This window comes from Nelusetta ayraudi, unplaced genomic scaffold, assembly GCF_046127955.1.
Source record: "Nelusetta ayraudi isolate G7.1 ecotype Tasmania unplaced genomic scaffold, CSIRO-AGI_Nayr_v1 ptg000126l, whole genome shotgun sequence".
NCBI classification, from domain to species: Eukaryota; Metazoa; Chordata; class Actinopteri; order Tetraodontiformes; family Monacanthidae; genus Nelusetta; species Nelusetta ayraudi.
Window position 1 is genome coordinate 97,501 of NW_027466176.1, and position 15,000 is coordinate 112,500.

Here is a 15,000-nt window from a genome sequence, read left to right on the forward strand (position 1 = left end):
GTGTGTGTTAGTGAAAACAAGACAAAGGGCAGCTGACTTGTGGTCCGAGTGGCCCCCGGAGCTGCAGCTGTTATGCCAGCATGACTGCAGGAGGCACAACACCAGGGAGGAGGAGCAGGAGGAGGAGGAGGAGGAGGAGGAGGAGCAGGAGCAGGAGGAAGAAGATTTACTGCAGCAGCAGAAACTCTTTTATTTCATTTTGGGGGGGATTTCCTCCAGAAACTACAAGACCACCGACTGCACACACACACACACACACACACACACACACACACACACACACACTCACACACACACACACACACACACACACACACACACCCCTGGCCAATCGATGGAGGAGGAGGAGGAAATCAGGTGGTGCAGTGCGACCGTGCGCTCGCCTCTGCCTGTGCACGTGAGTGGGGGTGGGGGGTGGAGCCTGGCGGAGGCCAGTCATGTGACGGCAGCTCCTCCAATTATGAAGCAGGAGCTCCCCCGCTCTGTGTGTTTGATCAGCATGGATGGAAAGCAGGGCTGAGACACCCAGGAGGAAAACACTTCATCAGGGAGGGGCTGTCAGCCAAGAGGATTATGGGAATTATGGGATGTAGCAGCGCCCTGCGCAGCTGAAGTCGCTGTGTTGATAGCATGTGGTCACATGACCGCAGCCTTCAAGGTTTAAGATCTTTCATTTTCCTCCCGTCCCGACTCTGGTCGAGTCAACTACACACCAACTACCGGAATTCAGAAAAAACTGCCGGCTGAACTGGTGGTGGTGGTGGCAGGGCCCTCTGTGACATCACAAAGGGTGGATAGAGTACATCCAGTATGAAAAGTGGAGGCCCGCAAAACAAAAGAAATGCAGAGGCAAAGGAAGGACCGCTTCACTGACTGAAAACACACACACACACACACACACACACACACACACACACATATATCTGAGGTCTGTCAAATGATTAACTTTTTAAATCGCGATTAATCGCAGAATCTTCGTAGTTACCAGCGATTAATTGCGGTTTGGTTTGAATTGCGTGTGTAGAATTCTGTTATTTTGCAATTTCACGGCCGTTTTAATCCCATCGTGTCAAGTACATCGGAGGGACGAACTACGGGTTAGCAAAAGGGACAAAAAGGCTCACGTTTGAAATGCCATTAATGGAAAGAAAACTTGATATGGATTGTAAATAAATAATCGAGATTAATGCGTTAATGCTGACAGCCCTAGTGTGTGTGTGTATATATACATATATATATGTGTGGAGAGAGAGAGGGAGGGCAGTTGGGTGAATTTTGAGAACCAACCTTCTCCAGGTTGACGTCGGCCTCCACGATGTGCTTGAGTGCGTGTCGGGGGAGCGAGGCGTTGTGGTGCAGGAAGTGAGAGAGCGTCTCGTCGTCCCGCAGGAAGTCCTTCAGCTTGAAACCTTTGTTCAAGGAAAGAGGAAGAAGGAGAAGAAGAAGAAGAAGAAGAAGCAGAAACACACGTTCAGCGGAATTTACGGGAATTGCGTCTTCTTTTGTCTGTGCGCCGACCACAGAACGGTTGTCGTGTTTTTCTCTTTGACGACATGTAGAAAAAAAAAAAATAAGAAAAAATAAAAAGTATTCCGTCTCCTCCTCCGTCCAATCGTAACGCACGATTTTCACTGGAAGTCGGACTGGTCACATGACCCCGTACGTGTCTCCATGACTGATGAGAGCATCAAAGCCTTTTGAGCCAGACTGGAGAGGTTTCTCCAGGTGGAGCTGCTTTTTATTCAAGTTTTATTCAAGTTTTATTCAAGTTTTTAGCAGTTCTCGCGGTGATGGAAACGCAGCTGGTGAGCCGGAGCCTCTGGAACACAACCCCCCCCCCCCCCCCCCACCCCTACTGGCTGCAGAAGCAGCTGCACATGTTCCTTTCTTTCAACAAGGTACTACCCAGAACATTAGAATATCCTGAAAAGGTTGTTGTATTTCTGCAATTGAACTTCATGTTATGTTAAATTGCAACACAACTTTGACTCGATATTCTCATTTTTCGTGTTGCACCTGTACTCATAGTTCAACCCTGGACGGATTAAAGTGACCGCTGACACGTCCGCCGTCATAATGTTGTGTTAAGCGGTCTTCTGTTGTGTTTGATGCTCTTCAGCCGCGTGAGAACGTTTTGTTCTTTCAGCTGCATTCCGCACGAGTCAAAACCATTAGAGACACTGGCCTGAGTCAGCGCTGGCTCGGCTTCCCACACACACGCACACACACACACACACACACACACAGCTCCCGGTTCCTCTCAGTAGTGGGGGTTACTTCAGGTCATTGTGTCCTTCCCTAAATCTCCAACTCCTGAACCTTCACCCACTTCTTCTACTTCTTCTTTTATGTGTGTGTGTGTATGTGTGTGTGTGTATATACATTTTCTTTTCATTCTGTCTACAAATCTTTACTATCTTTCTTCAAATTGCATCCCAGGGAGAAAAAAAATTGAAATAAAATTGCAGTTGTGAAAAGAAAACAAATCTCCTTCTTCTTCTTCTTCTTCTTCTTCTTCTCTTTCTTCTCCTGGTCTTCACTCTGACCTCTCTTGCTTGGCCTCGCGCTAGCAGTCGGGGGTTTGGAGGAAGTTCAGAATGTCACCGTGTTAACTGCCGTCGCCATTCGCAGTTTGTTGTGTAAGCGTTGCGTGAGTTTTTCACTGCACCGCCGAGCGGAAATGACTCTGCCGGTGCGAGCGACTCATCTGGAGCGCATCTCTTTGAAACGCCCCTTGGATGAACACAAACAGGAAATGATTCCATCGAGCCCGCCATCACCACCATCATCACCATCAAGGAAGTGGAGACGCAGTGGAGGCGAGGTGGAGACGCAGTGGAGGCGCAGTGGAGAGGCAGTGGAGAGGCAGTGGAGGAGCAGTGGAGGCGAGGTGGAGGAGCAGTGGAGGAGCAGTGGAGGCGAGGTGGAGGAGCAGTGGAGGAGCAGTGGAGGCGAGGTGGAGGAGCAGCGGAGGAGCAGTGGAGGAGCAGTGGAGGCGAGGTGGAGGAGCAGTGGAGAGGCGAGGTGGAGGAGCAGTGGAGGAGCAGTGGAGAGGCAGTGGAGGAGCAGTGGAGGAGCAGTGGAGGCGAGGTGGAGGAGCAGTGGAGGAGCAGTGGAGGCGAGGTGGAGGAGCAGCGGAGGAGCAGTGGAGGAGCAGTGGAGGCGAGGTGGAGGAGCAGTGGAGAGGCGAGGTGGAGGAGCAGTGGAGGAGCAGTGGAGAGGCAGTGGAGGAGCAGTGGAGGAGCAGTGGAGGCGAGGTGGAGGAGCAGTGGAGGAGCAGTGGAGGCGAGGTGGAGGAGCAGCGGAGGAGCAGTGGAGGAGCAGTGGAGGCGAGGTGGAGGAGCAGTGGAGAGGCGAGGTGGAGGAGCAGTGGAGGAGCAGTGGAGAGGCAGTGGAGGAGCAGTGGAGAGGCAGTGGAGGAGCAGTGGAGGAGCAGTGGAGGAGCAGCGGAGGAGCAGTGGAGGAGCAGCGGAGGAGCAGTGGAGGTCTTGGGGGTCTTGATGTCATGAGCGTCCACTAGATCGTGAGAAGGTTTAACATCTGATTGTCAGGTCAGGACCTCTACCAACCTGTGTGTGTGTGTGTGTGTGTGTGTGTGTGTGTGTGTGTCTCCTGCACCTGTGCTGTCTGCATATGACCTGAGCTCTCGCCGGTGCCTGACTAGGGAGCGCTAATGAGTGCTAATGAGCCTCCCCCGGCCACTCCCTGGTGACAGGAAGCCCCGCCCCCCCCGGCAGGAAGTCCCTGGGACCCTGGAGGAACCCCGGCGGGAGCAATGAAGTGTGCTGCTGCTGCTGCTGCTGCTGCTGCTGCTGCTGCTGATTCAATCTCAGGGTTCAATCCTCAGCGGGCCGAAGCTTCGCTTCAAGGTCCCCAAAGTTGAAAATCAATTTGTCCATGATTTATAACACTCGTAACAATATTAATGATAATATGAATAGAGCAAAAGTCCTAGCACTTTAAATTGCACATATGTTTGATCTTATTCTATTTATTGGTGTTTTTTCTTTATCGTGATATTTTATTGTTGCTATCGGCTCACAAACATCGAATTTCCCCCTTTAGGGAGATCAATAAAGTTCTATTCCAACGACTCCATTGTGTGTGTGATCGGGAAGAGCTTCGGCTCACCGATCTAGAAAAAAAAAGGATAAAAAAAGAAGAAAAAAAAAGAAAGAGTCCTTAAAGATTCTATGATGTTCTGGATCAGACTCAGACTCACCAGCTGCGTTCCCAGCACCGCTAGCTAGCTAGCACTGCACCAAACCTGAACATGGCCATAATAAAAAAAACAGCTCAGCTTGGAAAATCCTCTCCAATACGACTGAAAGGTTCTCATCAGGAGGTTTTTCCAAGACGCATCCGTATGGAGGAACATCGCTAAACTGTCATGGGAACACTTTACTGGGTGGCCTCGTACGGGGTCACGTGACCAGTTCACTGACCAGTGAGAATGGCGCGTTATGATTGGACGGAGGAGGAGCTGGAATATTTTTTAATAAGTCATCAAAGAGAAATAATGTGACAGCCATTCTGGACAGCAAATGGAAAAACCTGCAAACTGGAATTTGTACTTTTTTTTGTTTTTGTTTTTGTGAAAGATTTTCATGGAAGTGCAGCCGGTGCAGTGTAGTTGTGGTTGTCTCTCAGAGGCGGCCCTGCAATAAAACTGCACACGCAACAGCATGTGACCCCCCCCGTGTGTGTGTGTGTGTGGGTGTGTGTTTTGGCTGGGAGGAGGAGCTGGAGGCGGAGTCTCTCTTTAACTGGCTGGCTCAAGATAACCAAAGGTTTGGTGTATCATCATCATCATCAGACCTTCATCTGCCAGCAGAACTTTGTCCATGGGGACAGCTGGGGGGGGTCTCTCTCGCTCTCTCTCTCTCTCTCTCTCTCTCTCTCTCTCTCTCTCTCTCTCTCTCTCTCTCTCTCTCTCTCTCTCTCTCTCTCTCTCTCTAGCTGCCAACGTGTTATTTTAGAAAGCCAACGTGTTATTTTGGAAGGTTGACCTTCTTCCTGCTCGCTGACGGCCAGACAGTCACAGTCTCTCAACATCAGGAGGTTCATTGACAAGGAGGAAGAAGAAGGAGAAGAAGGAGAAGAGGAGGAGGAAGAGTCTTCTTCCCATGACTCTGCTGTGGTTGCATAATCAGTGCAAAGAGAGCTTGATTTTATTTTTTGGTGGCGTTTTATTTTCCTGCCCTGCAACCAACCAACCACCTCTGCAACCGGCGCAGTGCTGCAGGGAGGCCCCGCCCACCAGCGGCCCCTGGAGGCTGCTGGCAGCCACAGATAAGAAGGGAAGAGGTGGTGGTGGTGGTGGTGGGGGGGGGTCGCTCACACTTCTATTCACTGATACATCGCACATGTGAAATACACTGAGGATGACATCACAGTGATGAGCAGCTTCGGTTCTCCACCAACCTTCTGAAGGCTTCAACTAGAAGAACCACCAAGAGAACACCAAGATGGTCCCTGTAGCTGAAGAGCCACGAAGACCAGGTGCACACACAGAGTAGGAGCAGGACCAGACCAGGTCTGATCAGACCAGACCAGACCAGACCAGATCAGATCAGACCAACTTTGACGCACTTGGAGCACCAACTGAGATGCTCTGATCCAATCAATTATGGAAATGTCCAGGAAAGTCAACCTCAGCGATAACCATCAGCCACTAATGGTTTGGAGCAGCAGTGCTTCCATCTAAAGTCGCTGCTGATTGGCTTTCACATCACAGAGATTTGAACTAGAGACAACTGGAGACAGGGTGAGAAGAACAAGAGGTGAAGCAGGGGGAGGTGGAGGTGGAGCAGCAGCAGCAGCAGGTCTTACCGGCCGTGTTCCCCTGCAGCTTCCTGAGGGCCCTCAGCAGACCTCTGTAGCCCTCGTAGCTCTTGTCATTCTGAGTGTAGAGCAGCAGCTTCTTGGCATCCGTGATGAGACGAGAGATTCTGGAGAAGAGACAAGAACCAGTTTAGCACTTCCTGTCCCGAGCTGCTAGTAGCTGCTGCTACTGTTACTGCTGTTACTGTTACTACTGTTACTGCTGCTGTTACTGTTGTTACTGCTGCTGCTGTTACTGCTGCTGTTACTGTTACTGCTGTTACTGCTGCTGTTACTGCTGCTGTTACTGTTACTACTGTTACTGCTGCTGTTACTGTTACTGCTGTTACTGTTGTTACTGCTGCTGCTGCTGTTACTGTTACTGCTGCTGTTACTGTTGTGACTGCTGCTGCTGTTACTGCTGCTGCTGTTACTGTTACTACTGTTACTGTTGCAGCTGTTACTGTTACTACTGTTACTGCTGCTGCTGTTACTGTTACTGCTGTTACTGCTGCTGTTACTGTTACTACTGTTACTGTTACTGCTGCAGCTGTTACTGTTACTGCTGTTACTGCTGCTGCTGTTACTGCTGCTACTGTTACTGTTACTGCTGTTACTGTTACTACTGTTACTGCTGCTGTTACTGTTACTGCTGTTACTGCTGCTGCTGTTACTACTGCTGCTGCTGTTACTGTTACTGCTGTTACTGCTGCTGCTGCTGCAGTAGTATCACTCACATGGAGTCGTCAAAGTTGCCCACCACCCCGGGAGCCTCTCCTGGCGTGGGGCTCCTGAAGCAGGGGTTGTTGGCGTTGCAGACGATGCCCTGCACCCAGGGCAGGGTGCCAGCGGAGGGCATGGCCTTGTTGGGGAAGTGACCTGCAGGCAGGTGGAGGAGAACACAGTGAGCACAGCAGGAGCAGCAGGTGAACAGCAGCAGGAGGAGGAGGAGATTCATAAAGTTGTACAGGCATTCTGTGTGTGTGCGTGTGTGTGTGTGTGTGTGTGTGTGTGTGTGTGTGTGTGTGTGTGTGTGTGTGTCACTGACTCCAGTGGTGAATATTTAACATTTAACGGTGCTCCAGAGGTCACGACCTTCAAGACTTTATCTTCACTGCTGTTTGCTCTCTTATCATCCATGACTCTATTATTGCTACTGACGCTACTCAACTACAACCACTAGGGGGGTTAGGTCAGGGTGATGACCTGTTGACCAAGTAACCAGATTACTGCAGCTGAACTGAATGAACTCCTGCTGGAGGAAAAGGAAGGGAGAGAGAGAGAGAGAGAGAGAGGAGAGAGAGAGAGAGAGAGAGAGAGAGAGGGACAGAGAGACAGAGAGGGAGAGAGAGAGGGAGAGAGACAGAGAGGGAGAGACAGAGGAGAGAGAGAGAGAGGGAGAGAGAGAGGAGAGAGAGAGAGAGGGAGAGAGAGAGGGAGAGGGAGAGAGAGAGGGAGAGGGAGAGAGACAGAGAGGGAGAGAGAGAGGAGAGAGAGAGAGAGGGAGAGGGAGAGAGGGAGAGGGAGAGGGAGAGGGAGAGAGAGAGAGACAGAGAGGGAGAGAGAGAGGGAGAGGGAGAGAGAGAGAGGGGAGAGAGGGAGAGAGAGAGGGAGAGGGAGAGAGAGAGTCCTATCAAGAGCTTATCTCGACCGGCCGGTGAGTTTTGGAAGCAGCTCTGCTTTCCAGTAAGTCAACATCCTGTCACACACACACACACACACACACACTCACACTCTCACACACACTCTCTCACACACACACACACACACACACACACACACACACACTAAATGTGCACCTTGTGACCAGAGAACAGTGTAAAAGCGGCGGCCACCCTGGACTGTGGTGGGGGGGGGGGGGGGGGGAGGAAGGAAGGAGAGAGGAGAGGAGAGAGGGAGCAGCTCACATTCATGCTGCTCGTAGGGAGGATAGTGGATCCGCACTGAGATGAGGATGAAGAAGATGAAGAGCGGCCAGATGATCTCGATCAGCAGCTGGACCTGCGGGAGAGAACAGCAGGAGTTATGAGAGGAGGAGCTCAAAGAAATGACAAAATGAAAACTCAATCAATTCAAACAAAGGAAAAAGAAAGAAAGGAAGGAAAGGAGGCTCTGTTTTTTTTCCTCGAGGTTCCAGCAGTTTTTTTTTTAAAGTTCAAAAGCACCGTGAGGGTTTAAGAGATCTGTGTGTGTGTGTGTGTGTGTGTGTGTGTGTGTGTGTGTGTGTGTGTGTGTGTGTGTGTGCAGTAATCCGGGGGTGTGTGTGGACTATGTAGGTTAATAGGTGCAGCGAGACGCTGAGGGAAGCTTCGCTCCATCTGCTCCGGGGGGGGGGGGGCAGCGAGCCACCAGCAGCGACGGTCAACTGGCCCTGATTGGCTGCAGGCGCCTTTGATTCTGCGCCCGGGTTCGAGTGGGGCGAGCGAGCGAGAGAGTGACTGTGACATCATCGACCCCCCCTCGATAGAGGAGGAGGAATTACAACCCTCTGTTGTCCCCTCGTTGTGTGCAATAAAGTTAGGAAGGAAAAAAATCAGCAGGAATCCAATCAGGTTTGAAAAAACAAAACAAATATCACATATCAAATGTAATATTAAGTCAAAGAAGAAAATAAAGTGTTTATCCCATAATATCAAAGAACAAACAAGACGAGAGATAAAAAATCAACCGTCTCACTGTTTAACAGCTGGTGTTTGTCACCCTGGACACAAAACACACAACGCTGCACCCCCCCCCCTCCCCCTCCTCCCCCCACCACAGTTTGGAGAAGTCACATGATCCAAACCCACGGCAGGTTGCTGTTCCTGCGGTCCTTTGAGCTGCCGTCCAGAACTGAGCAGGAAGTCCCACAGCTCAACTACTGTGTGGTAGTTAGCTGGAGTTAGTGAGTTAGCGAGTAGTAGTTAGTGAGTTAGCTAGAGATAGTCAGTTAGCTGGAGTTAGTGAGTTAGTTTATTAGTTAGTGAGTTAGCAAGTTAGTGAGTTAGCTAGAGATAGTCAGTTAGCTTATTAGTTAGTGAGTGAGTTTCTTAGTTAGTGAGTTAGCTAGAGTTAGTTTATTAGTTAGTGAGTTAGCTAGAGTTAGTTTATTAGTTAGTGAGTTAGCTAGAGATGTTGAGTTGGGATGCTGGTTTTATCCTGCATGGATATCAGCTTAGTGTGCATCTAAACAGGCTTCCCAGGATTCACACTGAGAGGATCAATCCATGAAGAGACTCCAGAAGAAGAAGAAGAAGAAGAAGAAGAAGAAGAAGAAGAAGAAGGTTTTTCTGGAGGCGGCGACGATGAAGAGGAGCAAAGTGCCGATGGCGGCGCCACTCACCGTCTGTCTCCGTCGGTAGGTGAAGTTCTTCCACAGCAGCAGACCCAGCTGGGTGGAGACGGCCATGTCGGCGTCCTCCCAGCCTCACTGAGCGCGCTCACACTGCGGCTGCCGCAGCTCCGGCTCCTGGCTGCAGGGACACAACAGCCACAGTCAGACCTCAGCAGCAACAGAGAGGAAGCGGAACCTTTTGTCTCCTCCTCCTCCTTTTTTTCAACCGTTTTATTCCTTCGCTCGCACCTCGCCGTCTCCTCGCGCCCTCCCCCCCATCCCCATCCCCTCCCCCACTGATTTCATGTACATGCTGGAAAGTGCCCTGACCTTTGACCCCTTTGTTCCCCTATCACAGGCGCCGCTGACGCACTTTCGACCAACTGAGAAACACCAGCAGCGAAATCCCGCCAGGAAGCCCGCTCGCACCTGGAGCCACCTCGGACAACCGGGGATTCAAAATCCAAGAACTTTATTTGTCACATGCGGACGTGGGAAAAAAAAATGTCTCCGATGCCGTCGAGAGGAGGCCGGAGCCTCAGGTTGAGCCTCGGCTCTGCCGCATGCGTCTCCCCGCCGCCCAGTCGCGCGACAAACGCCGAGCAGGCGGTCATGTGACCTCTTTGTCTGTTTTTGCTTTGTGCGTTCACAACGAGCGGGGGGGGGGGGGAGCCAACGACTCCAAGTGTGGAGGTTTGATATCAGCCGCCGTTAGCTGACCGTTAGCGGCCGTTAAAGAACCACATTCCCGAGGGGGATGAGTCACATCAAACTACAGGAACTACAGGAACTACAGGAGCTGCGATCAGAGGCGCTAGTTAGCGGCTGAAGAGGCTAAAGGTTGTGGCCCCGATGCTGTCTTTTTATTTTTCCTTTATCATTTACAGGTTTGGATCGTTTTTTCTTCTTGTTTTCGTAGTTTACAGTGTGACTTTGTCTCTGCACTGTAGTTCCACTGTGACCGAAGCTAATTTCCCCGATGTGGGATGAATGAAGTCGTTCCGTTCTGTTTCTATAAACACAACGCGAGGGTAAATTAGCCAGAAGTTGTTTAAACTGTGCGATGGAATCTGTTGAAACGCTGCTGAAGCCTCCAATAAATCACAGTGGATGTTTGGAAGCTGCTCTCCAAAGCACCTTCCAAACATCCACTGGTGCTTCTGTTTACACCGCGCTGCTCCGTCTCCGTCTCCGCACTCTTCCCACTCGTCCAGATGCTGCTCCGGCTTCTGGGAAAACAACAAGACGGCGCTGCGTTCAGGACGCCGCCGCCAGACTGACTGACTGACTGGCTGGCTGACTGGCAGTGAGCAGGCAGCAAACTCAGTCAGCCGCAGGGGGGAAATAAAAAAGCAGAGCAGATGTTTGAGTGAGGACATCAAGCAGCAGCAGCAGCAGCAGCAGCAGCTCAGACTGGTTGGTTCCTGTTTGAGAGTCTGATTCTCTATCACACACACACACACACACACACACACACACACACACACTTTCCTTTCTTGCAATCAAGGAGTCAGTCTTGCCATCATTCCTCTCATCTGGACATCATTGTGTGTGTGTGTGTGTGTGTGTGTGTGTGTGTGTGTGTGTGTGTCCAGCCTGCGCGCGATGCGTTCAGGTGTTCGCGGTAACGCTGTGTTAACGGGGAAAAGCCTGTTTTTTCGACGCGCTGCCAATGTGACGTCACTCATTTGCACCGCGTTGACGCTTCGCCGTCTCTGAACTGAACCGAGTCACACTGAGTCGTATCGAACAAAAAACATCGTGTTGTTCGATTCTTTTTTTTGTTGTTGTTGCGTGTCATTACTGAAAAAATAAAAAAATAAAAAAATATGCAGAGACGGTTTGTGTTAATAAATAAATAAATAAATAAACAAAAACAACAACAGACAAATGGTGCAGAGCCAGTGCGCCTCTAGCGGAACTGCGCGAAATTTATATATTTTTTCTCTCGTTTATTTATTTATTTCTACACTTGTTTACCGTCAGTGGTCGCTCACGTGTGATTTCGCATTGAGACGGGATTATGTTTGTCCACCGACCGTCGTCATCTTTCTGTCTCCCTCCTCCCTCCATTGATGGAATGAAAGCACCAATCGTTGATTGAATGCAAAAACAACAACAACAACAACAACAACAACAACAACAACCAAACAACAACATTTGGAGCTTCATTTCGCAAAGGAGGAGAAAGAATTTGGAGACGTCGTCGCGTTTTGTGGACGGAAACAAGCAAAACGCGTCGACGCTGCGACACAATTAGCAACACAAATAAGACAACTCACGCGCAGTGTGCATATGAAAGAACTACCACACTGCGCTTGACTTGAGTAGTGACTGCAGGTGTTATTGTAACACAATGACACACCACACACAAAAAAACCCCAACAACTCGTGAATGAACGAAGGACTTCCTGTTTCGCATCGACTCGCGCGCTATCGCGTTTTAAACAAAAATTTGGTCCCCGCATCTCACTTCTATTCTTGTGATTCATTGTTCTCCGACAACCCAGGTTACTGTCGGTCATCCCGCTGCGCCACAGTCACGCACAGTATAACGACGACGACACCGGAAGCGCCACCATTTTCACAATAAAGCACGAAAGCGGCTGGAAGGCATGTTCGTGTTTTTATTTTGGAAGGGCTTCGCCGGAAACAGCTCCGTTCGACTTGGCTCGCTTGACACCGTCCAACAACGCAACAGCCGGAGGAAGAGAGAGAGAGACAGAAAAGACAACACAAAAAAAGCGTGAAAGATGACAAAAGACCGAACAAACACGCAACGACAGCTGTTTGGTTCCTTCACGCCGGACTTTAGCGTCAGTCTCGCGCCACACACCTTTCAACACGTCGCGCTGTTTGATGCCAATGTTGTAAAGAAAACAAGTGGGGAAAAAGATTGAGAGGAAAAAAAACAAAACACAAGGGTCAGTTTTAGTTTGAAGGGAAAAAAGTGTTTTTTTTTTTCTCTCGCCGGTGACACTGCGCGAGCCAACAGACGCAGCAAAGTGTTTGTCACGGCTCCACGGTGGCAAAACGCGTCTTTGTCGAGCCAACAAAGGAAACTCGTAAACATCGACCCCCCCCCCCTCAAAAAAAAAAAACTCCATCACTTCAAATACACAAAAAGACAGGAAATGACAAAAAATAAAATAAACAAACTCACCGTCGAGTGAAATATCCAAATATCCTCTCCTCGCTCTTCTCATATACTCCAAAAGCCAGAGACGGAGGTCAGTGTGAACTCCACTTCTCCTTCTTCTCCTCCTCTTTCTTCCTCTCCTCGACCTCCTCTCGTCTCTGCGAACGCTTCTATTTTTTCTCTCCTCCCCTCCAGCTGGCTTTTATATCGCCGCCGCCTGATGCACAGCGGATAGGAGCTGAGCAGCAGCAGCGGCAGCAGAGGTAACTATCGGTCAAAGTCTCAGGCTCCTCCCACGAAAAAGCCAAGCACGTGCGCAGTCAAAACACGCCTTAAAGGGCCAGCGGCGGCGGCAGCGGCAGCGGCACTTGCAGCGGAATTCATTCGATTCCCGATTAAACCGACAAACATTAATCGATTTTTTTTTTTTTTTTTTAAATGCGCGAATTTGAACGGTTTTCTTTAGTCTCGCGATATTTAGGCTTTTTTTTTTTTTTTTTTTTTTTTTAAACGTTAGATGGAGGCTCCGATCAATGGGGTGGGGTGGGGGGGGGGTGCGGTGTGTGACTTGAAGCTTTGCGTGATGCTTATCAATAGATAGATAGATAGATGGATGGATGGATGATGGATGGATGGATGGATGGGTGGGTGGATGGATAGATGATGGATGGATGGATGGATGATAGATAGATAGATAGATAGATAGATGGATGGATGGATAGATAGATAGATAGATAGATAGATAGATAGATAGATGGATGGATGGATGATGGATGGGTGGATGGATGGATGATAGATGATGGATGGATGGATGGATGATAGATAGATAGATAGATTGATGGATGGATGGATGGATAGATAGATAGATAGATAGATAGATAGATAGATAGATGGATGGATGGATGATGGATGGGTGGATGGATGGATGATAGATGATGGATGGATGGATGGATGATAGATAGATAGATAGATAGATAGATAGATGGATGGATGGATGATGGATGATGGATGATGGATGGATGGATGATGGATGGATGGATGGATGATGGATGATGGATGGATGGATGGATAGATGGAAGGATGGATGGATGGATGGATAGATGCATGGATGGATGGATGATGGATGGATGGAGGGATGGATGGATGGATAGATGGAAGGATGGATGGATGGATGGATGGATAGATGGATGGATGGATGGATGATGGATGGATGGATAGATGGATGGATGGATGGATGGATACTTCACATGGATACTTTGTTGGTTTCTCTGTTTACTTTCTCGAGGGGAATTCTGTGTTGACAGCAGCTTAACAAGAGGGGAGGGGGAGGGAGTTTAATGAAAGGCCTGCCATGCACTAAACTACAGGATAAAGAGAAATAAAAGGACGGTATAACAGTAGTACTAAAAAGTAACACAAAAATCCACGGAAGTCATCGGTGAGGCTGCAAGGCTGCTCGCCGGGCCCAGTTTTGGTTCCAGTCACAAACAGCGGCTGAATGTCACCTTGCCGATGCCCTGCCCCAACTCACAAAGCTCAAAAGCACGGAGGCAGCTAGCGCATCAAGTGCCCCCCCAACCCCCAACCCCCCCCTCCTCCCCCTCCCCAGCAGCTGAAGGTCTTGGCCTGATACGCTGCCTTCACTGACAGTTGTTTACAGAACAACGTGTTAAGTCGCCCTTCCCCCGACTGAAGGCTTCCACACAAAGATGGACTGTCCTGTCTGTCTGAGGTGTGTGTGTGTGTGTGTGTGTGTGTGTGTGTGTGTGTGTGTGTGTGTGTGTTTGTATGACCCCGCGGTTGCCTAGCGCAGTGGTTCTCAACTAACTGCTGGAGTCTCAGGACCATCATTATTTTTTCTCCTTGTCGTAACTTTATTCCGTAAAATACATGCCCAACATTTTATATATATGTATATATATATATATATATATGTATATATATATATATATACATATATATATATATATATATATATATATATATATATATATATATATATATATATATGTATATATAGATGTATTGGCCCGCTCCAGCTCCACGACCCACTTGTGAACCAGAAACAGATCACAGATGGAGATTGGACAGAAAAAAGAAGTCCTGTGAGGAATTTCAGGTGATTGCATCGCAGAGATGACATCATGTGAAAAAAAAAAAAAAAAAACTCTCCTTACGATGCAGTCGGACTCACAAAACTACTGCAGCTGATTCCCGGCTGGACAGACAGCGACCAGACTGAAAGATTTTTTAAAAAAAAGAAGAAGCTAGCAAGTAAGTGGTAGCAGTTATCTTGGCTTATCTTAGCGAGGCCTCTGTGGCCACTCAAGCAGTCACACACTCTTTGGATTGTCACAGAAGGATATATTTAGCCCTCTGTTTGTAGCCTCGAGCAAAAAAAAAAAAAAAAAAAAAAGTTTTTAGTGGCTAAAGCGTAGCCGTTAGCCGTGTTTTGGTGAGGGCAAAACCTTGTTGCTAACCTGACAGAGGCATTCCTGTGTGTGTGTGTGTGTGTGTGTGTGTGTGTGTGTGTGTGTCATATTTCCCCCAGAAAAACAAGAAGAGAAGCTGTGAAAAGCAAGAAGCGATGCTACGCTCCACTGAAGGCCTGGAGAGGACTGCACTTTCACCCGCTGTATGCTTTCACTGCAAAACAGACAAACAAACAACCCAGAAAAACACAGTACTGGGTTTTTTGTGTAGAAAAATACAAATAAATATGGGG

General features: G+C 49.0%; 1 protein-coding gene across 1 annotated transcript in view; it reads right to left on the reverse strand.

Moving 5' to 3' along the window:
- LOC142904270 (phospholipid-transporting ATPase ABCA1-like) overlaps nucleotides 1-12,493 on the reverse strand; it is a 37,550-nt gene extending 25,057 nt beyond the window's left edge. Inside the window, exons 1-6 of the mRNA XM_076050245.1 lie at nucleotides 12,300-12,493; nucleotides 9,146-9,275; nucleotides 7,731-7,824; nucleotides 6,561-6,702; nucleotides 5,833-5,951; nucleotides 1,288-1,409 (exon numbers count right to left, since the gene is read on the reverse strand). Coding sequence (XP_075906360.1) covers nucleotides 1,288-1,409; nucleotides 5,833-5,951; nucleotides 6,561-6,702; nucleotides 7,731-7,824; nucleotides 9,146-9,211 — 543 coding nt within the window. The 5' untranslated portion in view covers nucleotides 9,212-9,275; nucleotides 12,300-12,493. The remainder of the gene's footprint in view (nucleotides 1-1,287; nucleotides 1,410-5,832; nucleotides 5,952-6,560; nucleotides 6,703-7,730; nucleotides 7,825-9,145; nucleotides 9,276-12,299) is intronic.
- Between the last annotated feature and the right edge of the window lie 2,507 nt (nucleotides 12,494-15,000).